We start from the raw sequence: 23,690 nt of genomic DNA, 5'->3' as shown, positions 1-23,690 counted from the left end.
ATTGCGCATAGCACTCTAATCCCACTGCTTGCCAAATTGTGCATGGTGCTTACTCTGACCTAGCACTTTTAAAAGTCACTCTGGAGTAGAGCCTGTGATAAGTGCCTTAATTATAATTGGAAATCATGGAAGTGATATGAAACACATATTTTAGAGCACATTATAAGCTACGTGTGTATATATACAAAAGAATACACCAAAAACACTGACACAGACACAGCAGGGGGAAAGCAACCAATTAAGCTAACAACAAAAGAGCAAGCTAAAAATGGGTGGAAATAAAGAAAGATGTAATCAGGTAAATGAAACTGTCTTTGAATGAAGTGGAAGGCTCTTCAACCGTTCCAGAGCCATGGAGAGGCACTGCTTAAAATCTCATAAAAGCCATATTCCCAAGGTTTGTACAAGTTCACACAGGAGCTGGAGGATGAAGATCAGCAGGAAATCTGTGGCCAGATAAAATGATTGCGTATAAGTCCTTTATTCAGCTTAACCTCTGATGTGTGTAACAATGCTGTATATACAATTTGGACTTACTATAGGCTACTGTATGTCCAACGTCCCACCGGACAGACGACAGACAGACAGACAGACAGACAGACAGACAGACAGACAGACAGACAGACAGACAGACAGACAGACAGACAGACAGACAGATAGATAGATAGATAGATAGATAGATAGATAGATAGATAGATAGATAGATAGATAGATAGATAGATAGATAGATAGATAGTAATGACAGACTTGTGATGTACTGTTAATGTCATTAGTGCTGAAATCTATCAGCTATGACTCCTGAAAGCAGACATCACCGGAGAGGAAAAATGCTGTAATCTGATTGGTCATGATGACAGTCGGACCCAAGTGCACCGTGGGTAGGGCTTTGTTGGTTAACAAGCACTAATGATGGAATTGCGTGTACTTACTGTGTGTGTGTGTGTGTGTGTGTGTGTGTGTGTGTGTGTGTGTGTGTGTGTGTGTGTGTGTGTGTGTGTGTGTGTGTGTGTGTGTGTGTGTGTGTGTGTGTGTGTGTGTGTGTGTGTGTGTGTGTTTTTTATGTGCACAGGTGCGCGTGCCCATGTCCACTTGTGCGTATGCCACTAATGAAACTTATGAGATGACATTACTGTACGTAATGTCTGCTAGGAGGCTGAATACAGACCAAATGTATTTATGTGTTTAGTTAATTTAGGATGCAATGAAGAGCTCTGGTCGTCTAATTGAGCTGGGGGCCTCAGGTCTAAACATGGGTCTCCATTAGAAAAAACCCTTGGGACACAAACAATGTGCGTACCTGTGTGTGTGTGTGTGTGTGTGTGTGTGTGTGTGTGTGTGTGTGTATGTGTGTGTGTGTGTGTGTGTGTGTGTGTGTGAGTGTGTGTGTGTGTGTGTGTGTGTGTGTGTGTGTGTGTGTGTGTGTGTGTGTGTGTGTGTGTGTGTGTGTGTGTGTGTGTGTGTGTGTGTGTGTGTGTGTGTGTGTGTGTGTGTGTGTGTGTGTGTGTGTGTGTGTGTGTGTATGCGTGTGCGTGCGCGTGCGTGTGTGAGAAAGAGAGAGATTAAATATGATCAAAGGACAAGGACGTTTTTGAGACAAAGACAGTGACTAATCAAGTGAGTGTGTGGAGGGGATAACTGCAACAACAGAGACGGTTGCATGTGTGTATTGAAAAAAACATAGTGTTTTGTTCAGTAACACTTGTCAAAAGTCTCACTTGAGAAAATATAAATGATCTGTAATATTTCTGTGCCACCTTGGCTGAAAAGCTTTGGGTGAAAGAAAAGTGCATTATTTTCTATTGCTATGATTTGATATATTGTTACAGTAGCTATACTAAGGTATTTTATGTGTCAAAAAAGGTGTCATGCGTAAGCACAGGCGTAGGAGGTGGAATTCCATGTGGGACTTCCATACGGAAATTGAATTTGACCCCAGCTTCCATAAAGACATTTTGGACGTGCGTAATACCAGGATTTTGTCAAGGGAAGGATCTCTTCATATCATCCTGCCCAACACACACACACACACACACACACACACACACACACACACACACACACACACACACACACACACACACACACACACACACACACACACACACACACACACACACACACACACACACACACACACACACACACACACACACACTGGAAATACCATTAGTGTAATAGAAAACCTCTCACCGATTTGAAGGGGACATCAACACAGGACTGACTCATCACAGGGGCGTAGCTGCAGGTATTCTCTCTGCCTGTCTCTGTCTCTGTCTCTCAACCTGTTTCTCTCTCTACCCTCTCCTATGTCACCCATTTCCCCATTGTCTATCTTTCTCTCTTATTGTCACATATCACCAAAGTAGAAACACACACACACACACACACACACACACTGAGAGAGAGAGAGAGAGAGAGAGAGAGAGAGAGAGAGAGAGAGAGAGAGAGAGAGAGAGAGAGATGCCAGAGACCTCCCGACTGTAACATATGTCCCCACAGGCTGCCAGCAGTAATCTCCCATCAAAGTCATCTCTCTCTGGCTGTGTGTGGGTCAGTGATTGGATAATGTGGTCCGGAGTAGCACTTAACAAGCCGGGGGAATCCCCCTGCATCATGCCAGCCACCATCAGGTAAATGGGTAGAATGCCACTTAAGTGTTTAACCACTTTAATCTTGGCGTCCCAAATAAAGGGACACAGGCAGACAGACAGATACAGAGATTGCCATACATGGGCATAAAAGGGACACAGATAGACAGGTACAACAGGCACAGCGGGTACTCTGACAATGGGTATATTGCATAATCGGTTTGGGGGCATGCATTCCCAGCTTGCATTGATCCCAAGTCGGTCGATACCCAACGGGCCCATCTGGCACGGTCTAGTTTTCTAGTTTTTATGTTTCTGTGTATAATGATCTTGAACTCTTCGCTTAGAAAATTGTGACATATAGGGGAAATGTATCTATTTGTGTTTTTACCAGCAATGTTTTTTCATATTTGACTTGATAGACTTTTAATATTTGTAATTTGACTTTAAACATTGTAATTTGGAAAAGTAAAATGATTAAATAAATTGCTAAAGTATTGTGTTTACGTTTTTTTAATATATTTTTTACTGTAATTGCATTACAGTAAAATAGACATACTACCTTGCTGTTAGACTTATTCAATCTGTTTTATTTATGAAAAGAGCTAGTCCTGACATTTTGTACACTCACTGCAAACGCAGGTGAAAAACTCCATCAAGGGAGTTTTTCACTCCCTTGATGGAGGGAGACTAATCCATTTGAGATGTTTTTTGTTACTTTACTCATTTGCCCTTTGTAACTTGGTCAAGAAAGCGCTGCACAAATACATTGATCTAGATTTTCAAAGTAGTATATGGGACACAGTTGTAAAGTCACATGCTTTTCGGGGGGGGGGGGGGGGGGGGGTTTGGGGGCCGTTTATGCCTTTATTTGACAGTACAGTAGGCTGAAAGGACATGGGGAAAGAGAAGGGGAGTGACATGCAGCAAAGGTCGTCGGGATCGGGAGTCGAACCCACGACGCTGTAAAGCTACAATGAGCCTGGTGCCTGGGCCGCTACGCCAGCGGTTCAGTCCAAAGTTGTGCTTTTAATGACTAATTTATTCTGCATCACAAGCAAACTTACTGATAATATCAATGTACTGTAGTCTGCACTGAGAGTGTTGTTACTCTTTAATTGAAAACATTTTACATAACAAAGGTTTCTGTCTAGTTTGTGGAGTGTGTGTGTGTGTGTGTGTGTGTGTGTGTGTGTGTGTGTGTGTGTGTGTGTGTGTGTGTGTGTGTGTGTGTGCGTGCGTGCGTGCGTGCGTGCGTTCGTGCGTGCGTGTGTGTGTGTGCGCGCATGCGAGTGAGTGAGAGCAACAGCGAGGCAAAGTGAATATGTGTGCATGCATGTACAGCAGGTGTGCATAGGTCTATGTTTACCAAAGTGTGTGACTCATAATAATATGTTCTAAACTCCGCACTGCACATTTTCATCTTTCCACCATTATTGACTCAAACAGTTGGGTATACTCACAAACCAAACATCCAGTGGAAGAACTTCTAATTTCATGACAAAGCTGTTTGCTCTCGTCAATGTATATAGCTCATCAATAGGTTCAAAACTGAGCCATTGCTCACCTATGGGAACTCACTGTTCTGTACATTTGGTCAACATAATAGCACTGCTGTTGTTGCCTCCTGTGAGTTTTCCTTCCTACCGGAATCTGTTTCCAATCACCAGTGTCAATTAGACAAGCTTGTTTGGCCATTTTGTTGCTCCCTAATCAACTTTCTCTCTGCGTTGATTGCATTACAACTACTGGGTGACTGGGGGCATGTTCATTGAGAGAAGTGATACCAGCAAAGATTGATATGTTTATTTCTACATAATATTGTATATGAATTAAACCATAGCCTGATAGCATTATGATATATTGAAGAAAACAATATACTATTAAAAAGAATATATACAAATGACAATATACAATAATGCAGTTTATACACTGTAAAATCCTGAGTGTTAATTTAACTCTGACAGTGTACAACTGTAATATTCTTTTTCGTTCTCCAAATGGACCCAAGAGGGTGCATCATAACACTGAAAAAAGAGGGGGGGGATGAATACAAATTGAATTAAAACACAACAACAATAATATCTATATACCACATTATGTTTGAGGGCCCCTTTCTAACAGACGACATGCAACGCCTGGGATTTGAACCTGAGTCTCCCGCGTGGAAAGCCAACATTACTTAATCAACTAGTCTATGGGGAATTCCCCATTCCCCAGTGCATTACACACAAGTGACCGTAATTATTATATTTTTGTATCCACTGGTGAATACTGGTTTTCTATGTCCAGTGGTTGTGATTTGTGTGTGATTTGCTGCTTTATGGGGGAATGACAGTGACGTCATCCATGCAGTGCCTTACTCCATCCATCCATTTGTCAACCATGTACTTAACCCATATTATGAGAGAAGATAGGCTAATTGGTCCTGACATGACTGAGAGAGAGAGAGAGAGAGAGAGAGAGAGAGAGAGAGAGAGAGAGAGAGAGAGAGAGAGAGAGAGAGAGAGAGAGAGAGAGAGAGAGAGAGAGAGAGAGAGAGAGAAGGAGCACAACCAGAGGAATTGACAGCAAGGTGGGGTGAGAGAGAGACATGGAATTGGACGATGAGATAAAGACAGAGGAAAGTTAGAATTGCAAAAAAGAGGGAAATGGACAGTGACAGTTGGGTTGAGGCTACACAACGTATAGTAGACGTATAGCAGAAAGATGACCTGGAGAGACAAATAAGTTTGAAAAGACCCAATATTTTGAGAGAGAGAGAGAGAGAGAGAGAGAGAGAGAGAGAGAGAGAGAGAGAGAGAGAGAGAGAGAGAGAGAGAGAGAGAGAGAGAGAGAGAGAGAAAAAATATGTCTATATATATATATATACTTTTTCTCTCATATGGGCATATGGTATATGGGACACAGCATAGGAAACAGACACTTAAACAATGCCTTCAAATGTTTTTTTATTAATGTCATCCTTCATACATATTATATATATGCACATGTTAAGTGTTTATTATGATTGTTTCCCTGCTACCCACAGAGATGTATCTTATGCATCATGTCATACTCACATCCTCGTTCTGTTTTTACCAAATAAAATATACCTATATTATAAAGTTCTCTATAGTTTCTCCATTCCATCAACACACTTGCGCAATGAGTTGGTAAATATCTAAAGGGATTATAAGGCTGTACCACAATCACACAAAAAATGAGAGAAGAGAAAAAAACTATTATATCATCATGTATACGCATGTTTGCGTCCAATTGAGCAAGGCCAATGACGGAGGCAGTCCCAAAGGCTGCCTGCCTGCCTGTCCCAACGGGATAGAATGACGTCTCACGTTTCAGCACGCCTCACAACGAAAAGAATTCAGATGTATAAAACCTACGAGCATCGTCAGAAGTTAGAAGAGACCTTAACCCGGTGAAGAAGCATCCTTCAGAGACAAGAGTTTCTACTTCTGGAGGAGAGATTCAGGACCTTGGAGAGAGAGCTCTACTTCTTATCAGAGAGCAGGACCTTGGACAGCACACAGTCGAGTGAGGGAGAGCTAATAGAACGGATCACTTTTTCTAAAGCACATGTAAGGCTTTTTCTATGACCATGATATTATCATTTTCTGGTTTTCGATTCATTGGTGTGTGTGTGTGTGTGTGTGTGTGTGTGTGTGTGTGTGTGTGTGTGTGTGTGTGTGTGTGTGTGTGTGTGTGTGTGTGTGTGTGATTTGTTTTTGCTCAATTTATTTTGCTCAATATTTTCAAGATAAATCTGAAAATTGGATGTGGGGTCAAATTATGGAAAAATTTAGAGAGTAGGGACGATACGTTAACAGCATTTGTAGGCAAAAACAACTTTTTTGTCACCATATAGTCAACATCATTTCAATGGTAAGAAAAGTCACGTTTTGGATGTAGCTGTGCACAATTACGCACGGGATTCCAATATTGTCCTGTTTCTCTTGTCTAATTCCCACAATAACAAACTGTCATAAATCAATAGGACTCCTATAGCCTAATTAGTTACCGCTGCAAGATAACTTTTTTTAATCAGGCTTTTATAGTCGGATGACTCGAATCCTGTGCGTAATTTGTAAGAAATAGCCTAGGACTTCTGATAAATAAGTGACCCTCTATTTCATACCCATAAATGTATTCGATGTCCAGAATAACAATCTGTCGACCATATTTTCAGATTTAAAGCGATGTTACAGAGGAACGGCACCCAACTTCTTCTTCTAATAGCCCTGTGCAGTGTCTTATATTCCCGGACCGTCGGTCTGCCATACACATCCATGAGGTAGGGAGACATCACCCATATGGACTAGTATGTCCTGTTAAATTCCACCTTATGTTAATTGCCAGGAGCTGTTAAAACGTTACTTAATTCCCTTGAGGGAAATCTGTAGCACGGATTTCTTTTAGTTTTTACTGATTCGAGTAAATTAGTAGGCCTACATTAAAAGAATTTTGGACAATCGAACCCTATTGTTTGGCTAATGCACCATGGTTGATGATCATCCATGGTGCATTAGAGGGGTTCGATTATCCAACATGTTTTAACGTTGTAATTTTAATTAATTACTTAATTATGTTGTAATTTATCCTATGTGATGAATCAATTATGACTCAACAAAGAAATATCTTAAAATATTTAAGCTGGTTTGGCCTTGCTACAGACCAATGATTGACAAATAACATAAAAGACGACATTATACTGTACATTATGGTATAGTTTTTTTTCTTCATGTTACTGTATTAAGCTTATTGTTTTTTTTTAAGAGAGATGGAAAGAGATCATTCTGCAACTTATGCAGCATTACCCTTCTATCTGCCTCTAAAGGAGTAGGATAGTTCACCCAAAAAAAAACTTCTTTTCTATCAATTACAAATACATACCAACACACCCCACCTACCGGAGAATCCGCCGATCATCAAATTATTGGCTCAGGAATGCGACAAAACCAAAAACAATCTCCATGAATTCAAGGCTTCGTGGGGTGTGAAATTGATATAAAATAAGTCATTTTTTGGGTGAACTACTCCTTTAAGCCAAATGTGAGGGGATAGTCTGCTCAACTCAGTGGCGTACCCACCATAGAGGCAGGGCAGGCGGCCGCCTGCCCAACTAAAATCTAGCCTCCCAATAAAGTAAAAGACTGAAAAACAGGCAGTGAAAAAAATCCAAAGACAATAGTGGCCGTCGGACCTCCTCGTCCATTCACGCGGCAGAGCGACGTCGCCTATAGTGATGCAAATGTTTTCCTTTATCTTCATGGGGTGCCACCGTGCCAGGAGTGCCAGGTGTGGGGGTCTGGGCCATCACCTCACCTGTACTCACCTGGCATAAAAGGGGCTCTGAGAGCAGCTTGAGCCATTAAACTAGGCTACAACATGAAGAGACCACCGCTGAATAATTGATTGATTGATTATACTTGCATATTGTTTTTATTAACGTTTTTCAGTTTTGTAGTCAGTGTAGTGTTGTTGTTAACTTGTTTCCCCCAAGATTTCCCCCCGACATTTTCCCCGAGTACCCGGGGGGGGGGGGGGGGGGGGGGGCGGTGGGGTAGAGAAAAAAAAATCTCGCCTGCCCTAAATGTAATTTCTGGGAACGCCACTGGCTCAACTGCCCGCTTGTTAAAACAGAATGCATTGCCTGGAGCGCAACAAAACAGACTTCAACGGATCGGTATCATAAATATAATGAAAAAAATGTTCTTACTCTTTGGCAGACCAACGAGACACGCAGATGGACTCTTTACCAGCGGATACAGCAAACTTCTGGGGCAGATGTCAGCGCGACGGTACCTGGAATCCTTGATCGGAAAGCGAGTCAGGTGGGCATTTGTTTACAGTAGTGGTTTCAACCCTTATCAACCCTTTTCATATCAAGGTCCATTATGTCCGTGGCATTTGCGCCACGGACCACCATTTGATGAGTTTTAGCCTCTCAGACACAAGACTTATATTTTGAGAATATTTTGTTGTCGTTTGAAAAGATTGTGTCCATAATTCCATGCTGTATTGATGTTAGTTGGCACCATAGGAGAGATAACAGGCAAACGTTGATCAACATAACAATTCTACATTCTCTAATTGTGTAGACTTGTGTAGAATTGTGTAGACTTCTTGTAAATTAAGTAATGCAGATGTTTAACAATAATTGAACTAATGAGAGAGTAAAACGAAACCAAATGGTTTCCATTTGGTTTCATTTTACACTCTCAAGAGTTAAAGATCTAATAAGGGTCCATTTGGTTACCAACTCTCCATCATTTAGCTGGGGACCACCTGGAACCCCCTCAAGGACCACTGGTGGTCCCCGGACCTCTGGTTGAGAATCACTGTTTTTTACAGCAAGCTTCGAATAAATTGCGATAGATTAGGTGTACTTGTTCAACATTGTCAAATGAGTGTGCTTTTCTGTTCATGTCTTTTCCTGAATCTCACCAATCAGACGATATTCCCAAACAGTCTTGAACAGAGTTTTTTGTATTATTTATTTTAATGTTTTAACAATATCTGTTGTTATTTATTATTATTATTATTATATATGGGGAACCTTCACCAACAGCATAGGTTCACAATTCAAGAAAAAAAGAAAGAAAGAAAGAAAGAAAATATTGCCAGGGGAAGGGGTGTGTGACAAGAAACAGATTAAAATCCATGATTATTGTCAATAGAAATCAGTTGCACATGCATTCACATGGCATATTTAACATGTAACATTTAACAACCATTTTTTTTCATCCTCTGTGCAGTGATGACCTGCGTGACGGGGAGCCGGTGAAGCGCCACTCAGATGCAATCTTCACAGACAACTACAGCCGCTTCCGCAAGCAGATGGCTGTCAAGAAGTATCTCAACTCAGTGCTAACAGGAAAAAGAAGGTAGGCCTATATGTGAAGTGTAGACAGTGGTGGAAGAAGTACTCACATTTGGACTTAAGTAAAAGTACCAATACCACAATGTAGAAATACTCTGTTACAAATAAAAGTCTGGTATTCAAAATGTACTTAAAAGTACAAAAGTATTCGTATTAAAATATGCTTAAGTACTGAAAGTAACAAATACTGATTTTACAGAAAGTCCCATTTCACAAGTTTCCAAATGTTTAAAAATAGCAGATCCACAAGCTCACAACGCGTCGCAAAGCGACGCATTGTGAGCTTGTGGATCTGCTATTTTCAAATAGCCTAATTAAGCATAGGGCTGTGGTTAATGCATGTTTTGTAATAAGGAAAATCTACAAAGTAGTTAGTAACTAAAGTTTACCATTGTAGTGGAGTAAAGTAAAAGTACAATATTTGCCTCTGAGATGTAGTGGGGTAGAAATAAAAGCATTGAAAATTGGAAACACTCCAGTAAAGTAAAAAATCCTCAAAAGTGTACTTAAGTACAGTAGGCTACTTGAGTAAATGTACTTAGTCACTTTACATCATTGATCATCGTCGCTATATCTGTCCGTTTGTTTGCATGCTTGCTTACCTGCCTACTGTAGTTAGCTGCTGATCTGACATGCATTTCTCTCCCTACATCTTTGTTTCCTCCATCTGTTTCCTTTCTCTCTCTCTCTCTCTCTCTCTCTCTCTCTCTCTCTCTCTCTCATATGCACACTTCGTCACACTTATCAATCTTTCTTTATTCATGTTTGTGCATTGCTCCAATCTGTAGAGAACATCATCCATGTAAAGGAGCTGTGTTTGTTGCATGTATGTTTAAGTTTGGTGTGCAGTGCATGATGTGTGGGCCTGCGTCATTTCCCATTGGTCTGTCTGTATCTCTGTGTGCTTATATATTTGCGCAGCACAGACCAACACGTTCCTGTACATGGGTGCACGTGTGAGTGCACGCACACTACTTAACCACTTGAACCCCAGCATCATACTCTGGGGTTCAACAAAACGACCTGTTGTGAGCTTGTAGATCCGCTATTTTTGGCGTAGAGGTTTGGTGTAGAAAAGCAGAGTACAGTTGCAACTGTTTGCAAAGTTTTACAAAGTAGAGAGGGTTTAAGTGGTTCATTTGTTTTTAATACCCCACGTCCCACCCAGCCAGCATATATACACAAAAGGTATTTGTGTGCGTGGTATTTGTGTACTTCAGTGCTTGTGTAATAACTCTCTGTTCTCTCCACCCCTTCACCCATATTCCCTCCCTACCCACTATTCCCATACCCACCCATCACACCCCTACACACCCCAGCCTAGAAGAGCCTGGTGCCAGTGAACCAGAGGATTACAGGAGTGAGCCCACTGCCTTTCAGGAGAGTTATGATGACATCAATGTAGACCATCTCATAAACAACTTAAAACTGGTAGGCTAGCACGTGTGCGCGCACACACACACACACACACACGCACACGCACACGCACACGCACACGCACACGCTCACACACACACACACACACACACACACACACACACACACACACACACACACACACACACACACACACACACACACACACTTCACTCACATTCAATGTGTTTATGACTATCACTCTCTCTATACCACTTCTTGTATCTCCTTCCTGCATTCTGACCTTTTCATTCTCTTTCCTTGCTTCCCTTGTTCTCTGGGTCCTGTTCTGCTGCAGCCTCTTTGAGGAAGGCCAGTATGTGTGAATACCTCAAGTAATCTTCATAACACCGTCCATTCCAGAAGAAACCAGTATTACTCCAAAGGACAACCAGAAAATATCAGTCCACTGTCCAAATGTGGTTATCTGTCCTATCTGTCAATCAATGAATCAAACATTCAATCATTGAGCAAAACTACCTGTTTACATTGTATATAAGATACGTAACACTTAATATTCTGGGACAGAGATTATTCGGGCTGCACTGAAGTGTGTCCACGTGTAGTGCTGGAATTGCCCCAGGCAGTAGTACGGTCAACTTTGTGCCACAAATTCTTAACACAGCAGTTGTTCCATTGACTTTAAATGGCACAATTGTGCCGGTAACTTTGAGTGGAACACTTCTCCCATTAACCTTTTAATGTCATAATTTCCCCCTTAACATTTAATGGCATATTTGTCCCATTGACTTTGAATGGAGCAATTGTCCCATCAAAGGAACAAGGATGATCAGAGGGCTTGGGTTGGGTTTTTGGAAACCACAAACCTGATGGGACATCAATAAGGAGGAAGAGGAGGATGGACACATTTTGCATTATAATCAGTTTATACTATTCACATAGAGATTAAAGAGGCTAAAAATGATTCATAAACCTGCCTAGAACGTATACTGATGTACACCACTCAAGAAATAAAAGATGTTGGTTTATTTTTCAAAGCTGAGTTGTTTGTGTTAAGTGATTGATTGACTTGTACACTCTCTGTAAACAAAAGTGTGTCTAAAAGCCCCACTAGCATATCCCCAAGAGTCCCTAGAGGTCTAAGGGTGGCGCTAGAGGAAGGGTCAATCCAGCCAGTAGTTTTTGAGATATCCTGTTTGGGAGCAAAGTGTTGGACAGACGCATTGACCTGTCAACCAACCAACCTACCTTTATTGCCTTGAAGAGACAGTGTTGTTTTTGAAAGAATCTGCTCTCTCATATTTGTGCTATATTTAGGCAACGGATCATTTTATGTATTTCTTATTTACAATATAGATTTTCAGCTAGGTGGTGGATTTCATCAGCATTGAATTCAGACAATGTGAAGTGCTCAGGTTCTTTCGCAGTCAAATTATACAAGTAATTCAGATTCTGGAGTAAACAGAATTAGCTACCAAAGACTGATGAACATAGAGATGTTACAACAAACATCCTCCTTTACTGCTAGTGTTCACTGTTTACTCTGGCTGACTATTCTATTTGTAAAACTCGGATGAGTGCAATCAACTAGCCTTGTAGAATAGAAAATTAGGAGCAATCTTCCATCCAAGTTGAGCGCCTCTGACGGTCCATTCACAGAGCACCACTTCTCAGTCCCTTTACCAACAGTCTCTCTCTCTCTCTCTCTCTCACGCAAACATGCACGCACGCACGCACGCACGCACACACACACACACACACACACACGCGCGCACACACACACACACACACACACACACACACACACACACACACACACACTGTAGCCATCTGGAAAACAGATAGATCCGTCTTGATCACATGACTATAGAGATAATGTGTACAGATTTGCGTGATGTTTGGATAAAATCTATAAGAGTAATATCCAAAAATGGGTTTTGCACAAATCGGCCTCCTGGTGGCGCTATAACCGGCCCATGTGAAGAATTTGGGTCAGAGGTTCTGAATTGGCACCCAGGGAGTGTGTGTGCACAGTTTCGCAGCGACCGGGCCAACGGTGCCGGAGATTAGTCGCTCGCAGACAGATGGACACACGGACACATGGACACACGGACGGACGGACGGACGGACGGACGGACGGACGGAGGGTAAAACATACTCTCTCGCCATGCCTTTCGGCCTGGCGGAGACAATGAACAAGAATGGAATTCATATCAACCCTTTTATTAAAGGTACTACAGGTAGAAAAGGTCACGTCACAACATATTTACAACAGATCATATGCAGAATATCTTATAATAACAAAAGCTGTAATACCACATGGCAAAGAAAATGATGAAGTTGTCTGTAAAAATCTATAGGTCCTATTTACTTATGCTGTCAGTCATTTGTAATGGTGGTCCTTGAACCACTGGATCAGGCCCTTAACTGTAGGGAACATGTGAGAGCGAAACTGGAAGCCATTTGGGGTGAGGGTCACATGTTTACCAGTGGTTTCGAACGAGGGTTCATACTGGGCTGGTAGCCCAGTCCCTGGCAGATCTTTGCAGGCTAAAATAAAATATGGTATAAACCTGGGCCTCTCTCTGTTATATCAACAACTCCTCGATTTTATCCCTTACTCCTCCATTGCAGTCTTGGAAGTTCTTGAGCAAAACACCATTGGCTGAATGTAGCGAGCTGTGATCTCATCCGGATCTCTGTGTTGATCCAGAGCTTGCATCCCAAGCTGAAGCCCTCCTCTCTGACACACACATGCTGGCAAATACCTTCCGCCACCTTCCAGGTCACAGAGAGGTGGTTCTCACCTTGCTGCTGGGCCTGAAGACCAAGTCTCCCTGGTGCATGGACCCCATCAGCTTCTCTGCTTGCTGTAAGTTGATTATGTGGAAGTCAGGGAGGTGGATGATTGCACACTTTATATTGGGTGTTTGCTGTTGTTGTTTCGGCCTGGCGAGAGAGTATGTTTTGCCCCCTGTCCGTCCGTCCGCCCGTCCGTCCGTGGGTGTGTCCGTCCGTCCTTCTGTCTGTGACCAGCTAATCTCCGCCACCGTTGGCCCGGTCGCTGTGAAACTGCCCACACACACTCCCTGGATGCCACAGCAGAACCTCTGCCCCACATTTTTCAGATCAGCCTGTCATAGCGCCACCATGAGGCCAACTTTTGCAAAACACATTTTTTGATACTACTCCTACAGATTTTGTCCAAAAAACACGCAAATCGGTACATAGTATCTCTATAGTCATGTGATCAACACGGATCTGTCCGCTTTTCCATATTCCATCCTGATTGGCTAAGATTGGCTTCCAAGTTTGCAGGATTGGTCAACCACAACGCTCAACCTCTCTGTGTTGATCGCCATGATGCGGCTGTAGACCGTAATGCCCATGCACGCCAGCCCACCTTGACCCTCTCCTCAGGGTGTTTGACCACCTTGTCGCTAAGGAACTTGGTGCGAATGAACCCGGTCCGAACACCAATGGCCTGGCCTGGACAGAAGCTGCTGTCAAAGTGGTTGGCGTCTCCCGTTGCGGCTGCTGCTGGTGAGCGATGCCCATTACCACACTACTGATCAGCTTCCCTATATAGAAACTCTCTGGTGTCTCCTTTGTGAGAAGGTTAAATATCTGCTCAGTGTCTGGGACTCTGTAGGGAAATGTATTTGGCCGCGGACTCCCATCTGAAAATATGTTGTGCCAGGGACCCCCAGAGGCAAAGATTTGTATTAAGAAATTGTCACACTTTTTCAAGATTTTCTTTTTTTTTTAACTTTGTGACGTGCTATGAGCTTGTAGATCTGCTATTTTTTAATGGTTAAGGAGGTTAAAATGATTGTGATTCTATATTAACTAATTATGCGTTATGATTTAAAGGACTGTACCCGTGTCAAAATAATGACTGTCTATTCAGATCTTTGGCCATACGATACATCCTAAATAAACACTGACCACTTTTCCATGAATGGCTTTATTTTTTGATTTCTTTACATTTTTCAAAAGTAATTACAACGTTACAGAACTTACCTGGATGCTGAGTTAATGTTTTCTGAAGATCATTGCAAGGTTAGGAAGTCTTGGACATTTGGATTTTGTTCGTAAGTCAATCTTTTCTCTAAGGACTATTTTCAGTTCGACCTTTCAAATCAATCCTCATTTTAAAATGCATTAAAAGGCAATAATATTATAATAACAATTTGAAGAATATATCTGCATCATTGATATTTAGTGTGGTGGATTATTTGTCAAATGGAAGTTTATACAAGGGTTCAGCTGAGAGACTGAGAAAACTGTCATTCATTACATTCCTCACATATCACCTCATTGGTCCTGCTCCAATCAGATCAGCTGAGCTGATTGACAGAGTCCCTTTAAAAGGATCCCTCCTCCTTCCCTATCTCACTCATGCTCTCTGTTCAGGTCACCCACCACCTCCCCGACACCACCCAAGCAGCAGGCACTATCTAAAGGGGAGCAGTTGGCCCTATGTTGGCTCCTGAAGAGCCCCCTGCCTTGGGGCCCACGCCAAAGTGTTCCAACAAATCAAATATAATTGTATTCATAAATACTACTGCATTCATGTCTTCATCATCTGTATGCATCAATAAATATCATTGCATTAATTTTGTGTGGCGAAGTCTTCTCTTAAGTTGAACTAATAGCCTCTGCATGTTGATTTCCATACAGAACTGAAATTAATGGAATCCACTGGCTTCCTCTAAAATCAATCAAACTAGCTTTGGAAAATCAGGTCGTCAGTAATGTCAAGTATACTGTGAGTCATAGTCAGTGGGCTAAATATACCAGAACCACACGTTTTCAAACGTTTTCATTTGGCTGCGGACCCCCATCTGAAAATATGTGTTGTTTCAAAAAAAATTAAGATCTTTTGAAAATAGCAGATCTACAACCTTACAATGTGCTGTGATGTGTTGTAAGCTTGTAGATCAGCTATTTTCAAATAGTTTACGTATACATGTAGGTTTAAAGTGGTTAAATATATTTTTGATGCAATATTAACACTATATAAATAAACTTTACTGTTAGATCAATATTAAGAACTTTGTTGCTTTTCCAATGGCGGAGATGACATTTTGAAACAAATAGCTTTAGTTTATTGTTCATTGCAGAAGGACAACGAGTCACTGTGGCCTGGGCTATATGCTATAGAAGTTGTAAAAAAAGCGAATCCTTTAGGCTACATCTTGTAATTGCAAATAGCTAGTATTCTGTCAGGCTACTGGCTCTCTTCTCTTTGCGGTCCGCCTGCACTCCAAAACAACTTGAACTTGGGCCTTGGGGTTTATCTGGGGTAGCCAGGCTACCCCAGATCAGAAGGTGGTCCTGCAAATCAATCCATTGCCTACCCAAAACTCTAGGGGTATCTAGGGGTAGGCAATGGATTTATCTAGGGGTGGGCAATGGATTCTAGCATGATGGACTCCTTAACCACCGCACCACACCATCACTGCATTCTGACTCCTTAACCACCCTACCACACCATCACTGCATTCTGCGATTCTGGCAACTGACAAAAGATGATGCGTAATCACTCTGGTGTGAGTCAGTTTGTTTAAAAGTGTCAAAATGGCAGCGGATATTTGACTCATAAATGTCATGAGCAATGAGCTGCAGGGTGGAGTTCAGAAGTGGGCCACATTATTATTAGAATCCAAGGTCTCCCTGTTCTTGACCATGTGAATGGCTGTTCTTGTGCTTTCTAGTCACACAGACTTCCATGGATTGTGATTACAGACCCCTTGGCTGTCGACCGAGGGTTCCCATGCTGGACACATTTTTAATTGCTTTCACATGTTTTATAACAATGCAGTTTAACAAAAGAAAATGATACATACGCTCAAATCAAAAACTCAACATATATAAAAAAATAAATACACCGATGACCAGATAAAAAACACCATTGAATACAGATATGTATATCTCTGCATGTATCGTATAAATCTGTATTTCACACTATCCATATACCTTAATAACCAAAAAGATATGTACGTGTACATAATATGGGCAAATATATATATAACATTTGGACTCACACGTCATTCTCTCCAGGTCTACAGTCCACACACCCTACAATACAGACTTACAAACTGAATGACTATTTACTAAATATAAATCCTATTTGTTACGTAAGCCCATAACTGACATGTTTTGGAATATTACTGTATAATCCTTTGATAAAATCAACATTTTCCCTATTTATCATGGTACATGTCCAACCGGTTCATCATCCGAGCTATTTTACTTTAATGACAAAAGCATACTTTGGATGGAGGGAGATCAATCGATTTCCACACCCCAACGAGAAGCTTTCGGCTCAGCGTGACGGCCGTAAGCGCTCATTTCTTTTGTGCTTCAGGAATCCTCATTAAGGTGGTTCCTTTGTGTAGGGCAGGCTATAGAGTAGGCTATCACTTCACCTCCTGGTCCACCCATGTCTACATGTCAAAGTGTCCTTGAGCACTTGACCCCTTTCAGTTTCCCCCGAGCGCTCAGCATGATCATCAGCTATGTAAAGCTGAAATGGATTTTCCCCCACAGGGATAACAAACTAACCTGAGCTGGGGGCCAGTTTCAAGGGCTTATGTGGTGCTTTGTCGATCTTTAATACTAGAATTTAAGGAAGCACCTTATATCACCCAGTTTTCCTGAACAGTATAAAACCGCCTTCAACCGGCAAATCAGTCTGACATAATATGAAAAAACATGTGTTTGTGTCGGGACCCCGGGTGTTTTTGGACACAAATGCAGGAACTCAAAAGTAGAGGCAGGAAACCAAGGAGGACAGTTTAACGACGACTTTACTTAAATAATAACAAACAAAGGTACACCTCACAGGGTGAAATACAGGACACAGGGGAAAACACGGACACTCGGGCAAGTGTCATGACACTACATAATGAGCCAACACAAAGAGCAGTCATGACAGTCTTAAATAGTCTCTGGGGTTAGCCAACTAGCCTCCAAGGGACGGCTCCAGACGTCCCAGGACAGGGACAGGGGGTACCGAACAGGGCCACAGGTGGAGATCCTCGGAGGGGGGTGGGGGGTAGCTGCCAGGGCTCTGGCACTAAGTGGAGCAGAGGGCACAAGCAGCAAGGCGCTCAGTGTCACTGGACCACGGGGTACTGCGTCACCACCCGGGCAGCCCGCACCCGAGAAACAGCCCACCAAGCAGGGACCCCTGCCGTCGGCACAGGCGAGGGCGAGGGATGGACCTGCGAACGGTTACCACTCATTGAGGCGGCACTGGGCAGTGGAGACCTCAGGAACACCGGGCAGCAGTGGGAGCTCGATGGGGAGAAAAGGTGAGGACCCCTAGGGAGGAAGTGGGCACTGGGCAGCGACGAGTCCACAACTTCAGAACACACATCTCAACCAGGGATGACTCTCCAACAGGAACCCGCCTCCAACGACGAACCGGATAGGCCATTACCCCAGGGAACAAACGACCCGGTTGGCTGACGACGTCTCGTCGTCACTGGATCCATGGAGAACTCAGACACCACTAATAGGGGATTGCGACGCCGGACAGCGGTGGCACCGTGACATCAGCTGGGCAGCAAGGCACTCGAGAAACGGCCCACCAAGCAGCAACCCCTGGCGTCAACACTGGTGAGGGCGAGGGACCTGCGAACCGTCACCACTAATCGAGACAACCAGCCGGCCACAGTGACGTCTCGTTTTGCTGGCCACGGAGAAGTCGACACACCCAGGAGCAGGAACAAAGAACTCGAGGACACAGGGTGGAAGTTCCGCTGGGTCCAGAATGGTTGGTTCATTCTGTCAGGACCCTGGGTGTTTTTGGACCCAAATGCAGGAACTCAACTCAAAAGTAGAGGCAGGAAACCAAGGAGGACAGTTTAACGCCGACTTTAGTTAAATATTAACAAACAAAGGTACGCCTCACAGGGCGAAATACAGGACCCAACACAGGGGAAAACACGGAGACCCGAAACATGCAACGTGACGTGTTTGTATGCATGCTTGTGTGTGTGTGTGTGTGTGTGTGTGTGTGTGTGTGTGTGTGTGTGTGTGTGTGTGTGTGTCCATTCTCCCTGGTACTGGGTGATATGTGATTACTGCTTGGTCGATGGAGAGGCTTCACTCATTAAGCCTCATCACCGCTAAACTTAATGGACATACAGAGTAAAAATAGACAGGGCTACATCCTTTTAACACTGACCACCCATGTATGTGTGCGTTTGATTACCACTTACTAAAGGGAAGCCGTGCCTGCAGGTACGGAAGAGAAACATTGTCAGTCATTTTGTGTGTGTGTGTGTGTGTGTGTGTGTGTGCGTGCGTGCGTGCGTGCGTGCGTGCGTGCGTGCGTGCGTGCGTGCGTGCGTCTGTGCGTGTGCGTGTGCGTGTGTGTGTGTGTGTGAGAGAGAGAGTGATTACTGTCATTTAGTAAAAGGAAAGGTAGAGAAATATTGTTAGGCATTGTACGTGTTTGGGTGTGTGTGTTTGGGTAAGTCAGAGCTGTTTTGATATCTTTCGGTGCAAGTTCAACAACATTGTAAAACAAAAGCACTACAGCTATATTCTGCAGCAACTTTAGGAATGTATGCTTCTGTAAATTATGTGTCAAAGAATTGCGCACATTATTTAATGACTATACATCTTCAGTTTTAAGTTAACTCCAGAGAGTGTATAATACAAATGCACCAAATGGACACTCTTACAGGTTCAGTTGTACACTCTTCAGAATTAAATGAACACTGAGGGTTTTTACTGTGTTTTATTTTTGAATGCAGCAATTTGACCCCATGCAGCCCAGCTGTATTCCGGGTGTTCAGCGAGCGTTTGTGTGTACCCTAATATGATGCTTTTGATCAATCGGGTTGGGTAGAGTTGTCTGGGACTCACCATATGGTGCTATGGACCTAGTTGGTGGTGAACACCTGTTTGCTATGGGACCTTTCTGTCACAGACACATAGACATGCACGTGTGCACATTCATGACCATCATGCATCACACACACGCACACACGCACACACACGCGCACGCACGCACGCACGCACACACACACACACACACACACACACACACACACACACACACACACACACACACACACACACACACACGCACACGCACGCACACACAGCTATCGTGAACAGCCCTAATGACGTTTACAATTAGCAGCAGTAGCTGATTGTGTTTGTGAAGTGTCTGGGCATCGCCAGGGATCAATAAATCAGACAGATAAATGACCCTGGGAAACAGAGAAACCTAAAGGCCACAGCAGATTAATCTTCATGTACACAACAGGGACTTGAACACTGCCAGTAGGTGACATTTTGCAAAATGACTCAATTTAGCTGCTTTTTCTCCCCTTGCACTTTAGGTATCTAGGTGCCCCTAGCACAAGTTTCAAAATGTACAAATAACTAGAAGTTCGGGCCGCTACGCGGCCCGAACGTCTAGTGTGACGCGTCGTTCACTTTGCAGTGCCACCTTACAGGCACCTCACAGTGTGAGAGAGAGTTTTGTGCTCTCCTAAATCCACGGCAGGCTTTGAAAGTACCCACTTCAGAAAGAGGTGACGTGCATCACCTCTCCAATGACCAAAACCCACTATGGAAGCCGTCGAACTGGTGCGATCTGACGGCATCCTAGAATTTATAGGTAGGATGTGATGTCATGCGTGATGTCATGCTGTCGTGAGATTACGTCACACTGGCGTTGTGTCCATATTCGGGACGACCGTCTCATCGTGATGTCAGATTACGTCACACTGGCGTGATGTCAGATTACGTCACACTGGCCACATACAACGTTCGTACATACTGACAACCGACATGGCGCAGGATTCAAATTGTATATATATAGATAAGCAACTAGACGCGTCGCAATTCTGGGAAATTGCAAAGTGTGGTTGCGCCGACGCCGGTCGCGGCCGCCGGAACTCGAGGAATACGCCTGGAGGAATACCGTCGGAGGCCGCGTGACGTGCGATTTGAATATGGGAATTCGTGACCCGTGACGTTTTGATTTGAGGAAATAGGCCCCTCCCACTAAAGAAACAGGCCCCTCCCACAAATGTAGCAGGCCAATGACATCATCATGTCACTCCTGAGATCACTTGCTTTTCTTTTTGAGAGAACTGATTCCTCCAAAAATCAAAAAGTGTCAAACGGTTACATTTTGCGCATTTGTGGCGCCCCCTATGGGTCAAAGTGGAAATGCTTTTGGGGATTAGTTGAGTAAACCATCCTCGACATGAGATTCAAATTTGGGATTGACTGGACGTTTCGTTCGCGTTTTTTGGCATTTTTTGTAAAACAGGCCCCTCCCGCTAACTTTGGAATCCAATTACGGCCGAACGGTATGGACTATCAAAATTCCGCTTGGATATGTTTATCGCATGGGTCCATAGATCATGTGTACCGATTCTTGTGAGATTTGGACAAAATCTGCAGGAGGAGGAGCTAAAAGTGTGTTTTGAAGAAAATTCAAAATGGTGGAAATTATATTCAGACGGAAATGGGCGTGGCCTATATGGAGAGATGCGTCATGACCCAAGGAATCCAGGGAGAAAAACATTTTGATTTTACGACCTACGGTTCAAGAGTTAAAGGCCAAAACGTAAAGTGGGCTGTTATAGCGCCACCATTTGGCCGACTGAAGTGATTATTTTTTAAATAATTTTGCAATAAATTATGAACCTCCCCTCCAAGTCTTGTAACTGTAGCCCTTACGGTTTCCGAGAAAAAAATACTTGAATGGGAGTTTTTGCAATTCCCATTAAAGTGAATGGGGAAATTTAATGCACTAATAAATCAATATCAAAAAATCTATCCAGACGCAAATGGGCGTGGCCTATATGGGGAGTTGCGTAATGACCCAAGGAATCTAGGGGAAACATTTTTTTGATTTTACGACCTACGGTTCAAGAGTTATAGGCCAAAAGGTAAAGTGGGCTATTATAGCGCCACCATGTGGCCTGATGGTGTAATAATTGTTTCAATAATTTGGCAATAAACTATATACCTTCCCTCAAAGTCTTGTAACTCTAGCTCTTATGGTTTCTGAGAAAAAAATACTTGAATTTGAGTTTTTTCACTTTTCCATTAAAGTGGATGGGGAAATTTAATGCACTAATAAATCAATATCAATTAAACTATGCAACCAATCTCTTAGCCTTATACAAGTGCACGATTCCCGATCAGACCGGTCATTTTGACATATAGCACTAAATTGGGAAAAATAAACTGTGGGAGGAGTAGCGGCCCGAAATAAAGTTTATCTATAAACCCCATTCGGGCAACCACACTAAAAAGGTATACATTTGGAAAATATATGCTGGACACTGGAATACATTTCTCACAAATATATTATGTAGATACAGTCAAAGATATGTTCACATATTACCAAATGATTTATTTGTATATCTCAAAAAAGCTAATACGCCCTACAGACATAATCTATAAAATAAATTATTTGGACAATGACATATTCTTAAGCAGCAGATGTTAATAGTGAGTCTTGCCTGCTTTGTACAGTAGGTCTAAGCGTCTGGTCTTGAAAACAAATTATGATAAAAAATGCTCCATTCTGCCATAATACAAACTATTTGATTTGTACATGACTAGGCTGGTTATCTAAATTCATATAAACCAATTTCCCATTCTTTGTGATAAATTGTGAGCTTTTCAGCCGAACACAAGTTCAAGGTACACAAATAACTTGTCTCATTAATGTGTACAGTTGACATCAAAACAGAGACAATGAGTGAAAATGGAGAGGAGAAAGAATGAAATGGGTTCTGGAAAGGTCAAAGGTAACAAAGTACTAATCTTGGCTTTCTTACATCTGATAAAATAAAATGAATATTTTCCATGTTTTTGTCACTTTTTGATTTAATTGAAAATTGCATTGCACTGCACTGCAGTAACCATCTTACCCAATTCAATTCAAGGTGCAGAAGTAACATACCTCATTGTTAAATCTTCCAGGGGTGTTCTAACTCTAGGCCTAGGCTAGGGGATCCCTCCTTTATTACCAAGGCTCAGAGAAACTATTTCATGAAAAACATTTGTATTTTGCTAATATAAATTGATATCACGATTAAAATGATTGTTTTAGTATTAAATGTGGCCAAGTTGTTCTGTGATATAAATTCATTTTTTTCAGTTGGGGTAGAGGAGCACTACTGCATGAATACAGTGCACTGTCATGGAGGTGTAACATTAAAATCTCAATGGGTCAGAAACACTGCAAATGTGAAAGGGGGAAGAGTGTGTGCAAGCTCTAAAGCCATTTCCCATTCCACAGCATTTAACTATACGACAAAAGAGTGGCACTGAACTGAAGAAAAAGATGTGCAGACATAGTGATTCAACGACTGTCACAATGCTACCATCTAGTGGAGAAGACATAATTGCATTACATTACATAATAGCTTGATGCAAAGTTTCAAGGTTGCACTTTGTTACACCTTGTGTACAGCTACATAAGAGTAAAACTTATTTTGGTTTGGCTAGTTAATGCCAAGTACCCAATCTACTTGCCCAGCAGCACATCAAGAGCTTACACAAGCAATACTGGTCTTTCAAGCTACAGTCAGTTCAATGATCTGATGGCTGATCAACCGTAGTAAATGCAAGTAGAACAAGTTCATCACACCCTACAGAAAAAGAACAGTCTATGTAGCCTGTAGCCTATATAGAAGGCCTGTGTCATATCGTTCAGTAAGTCACCACATCATACAGAAAAAGAACAGTCTATGTAGCCCGTGGCCTATATAGAAGGCCTGTGACATATCATTCAGTAAAACAATTATTGATAAGGTTACCTTCTTTTAAAGAATTTCATGAGAGCA

At 42.5% G+C, this 23,690-nt stretch overlaps 1 protein-coding gene across 1 annotated transcript; it reads left to right on the top strand.

Annotated features, from left to right (window-relative positions):
• Positions 1-6,780: 6,780 nt before the first annotated feature.
• Positions 6,781-11,289, top strand: vip (vasoactive intestinal peptide). The gene is made up of 5 exons (XM_084075653.1): positions 6,781-6,879; positions 8,315-8,419; positions 9,344-9,472; positions 10,788-10,899; positions 11,183-11,289. Exons 1-5 carry the CDS (start codon positions 6,785-6,787, stop codon positions 11,189-11,191), a joined length of 450 nt encoding a protein of 149 aa, XP_083931779.1. The 5' UTR covers positions 6,781-6,784; the 3' UTR covers positions 11,192-11,289.
• The last annotated feature ends 12,401 nt before the right edge of the window (positions 11,290-23,690 follow it).

The sequence above is a fragment of the Gymnoscopelus microlampas genome (assembly GCF_963454915.1).
Source record: "Gymnoscopelus microlampas genome assembly, chromosome: 13".
In the NCBI taxonomy this organism is placed as follows: domain Eukaryota; kingdom Metazoa; phylum Chordata; class Actinopteri; order Myctophiformes; family Myctophidae; genus Gymnoscopelus; species Gymnoscopelus microlampas.
This window is presented reverse-complemented; position numbering and strand designations above follow the sequence as displayed.

Coding starts and splice junctions, on each gene's coding strand:
- vip (XM_084075653.1), top strand. CDS start 6,785: ATGTTACAGAGGAACGGCACCCAACTTCTTCTTCTAATAGCCCTGTGC. Junction 6,880..8,314: donor CTGCCATACACATCCATGAG/GTAGGGAGACAT, acceptor ACTCTTTGGCAG/ACCAACGAGACACGCAGATG. Junction 9,473..10,787: donor GTGCTAACAGGAAAAAGAAG/GTAGGCCTATAT, acceptor TACACACCCCAG/CCTAGAAGAGCCTGGTGCCA.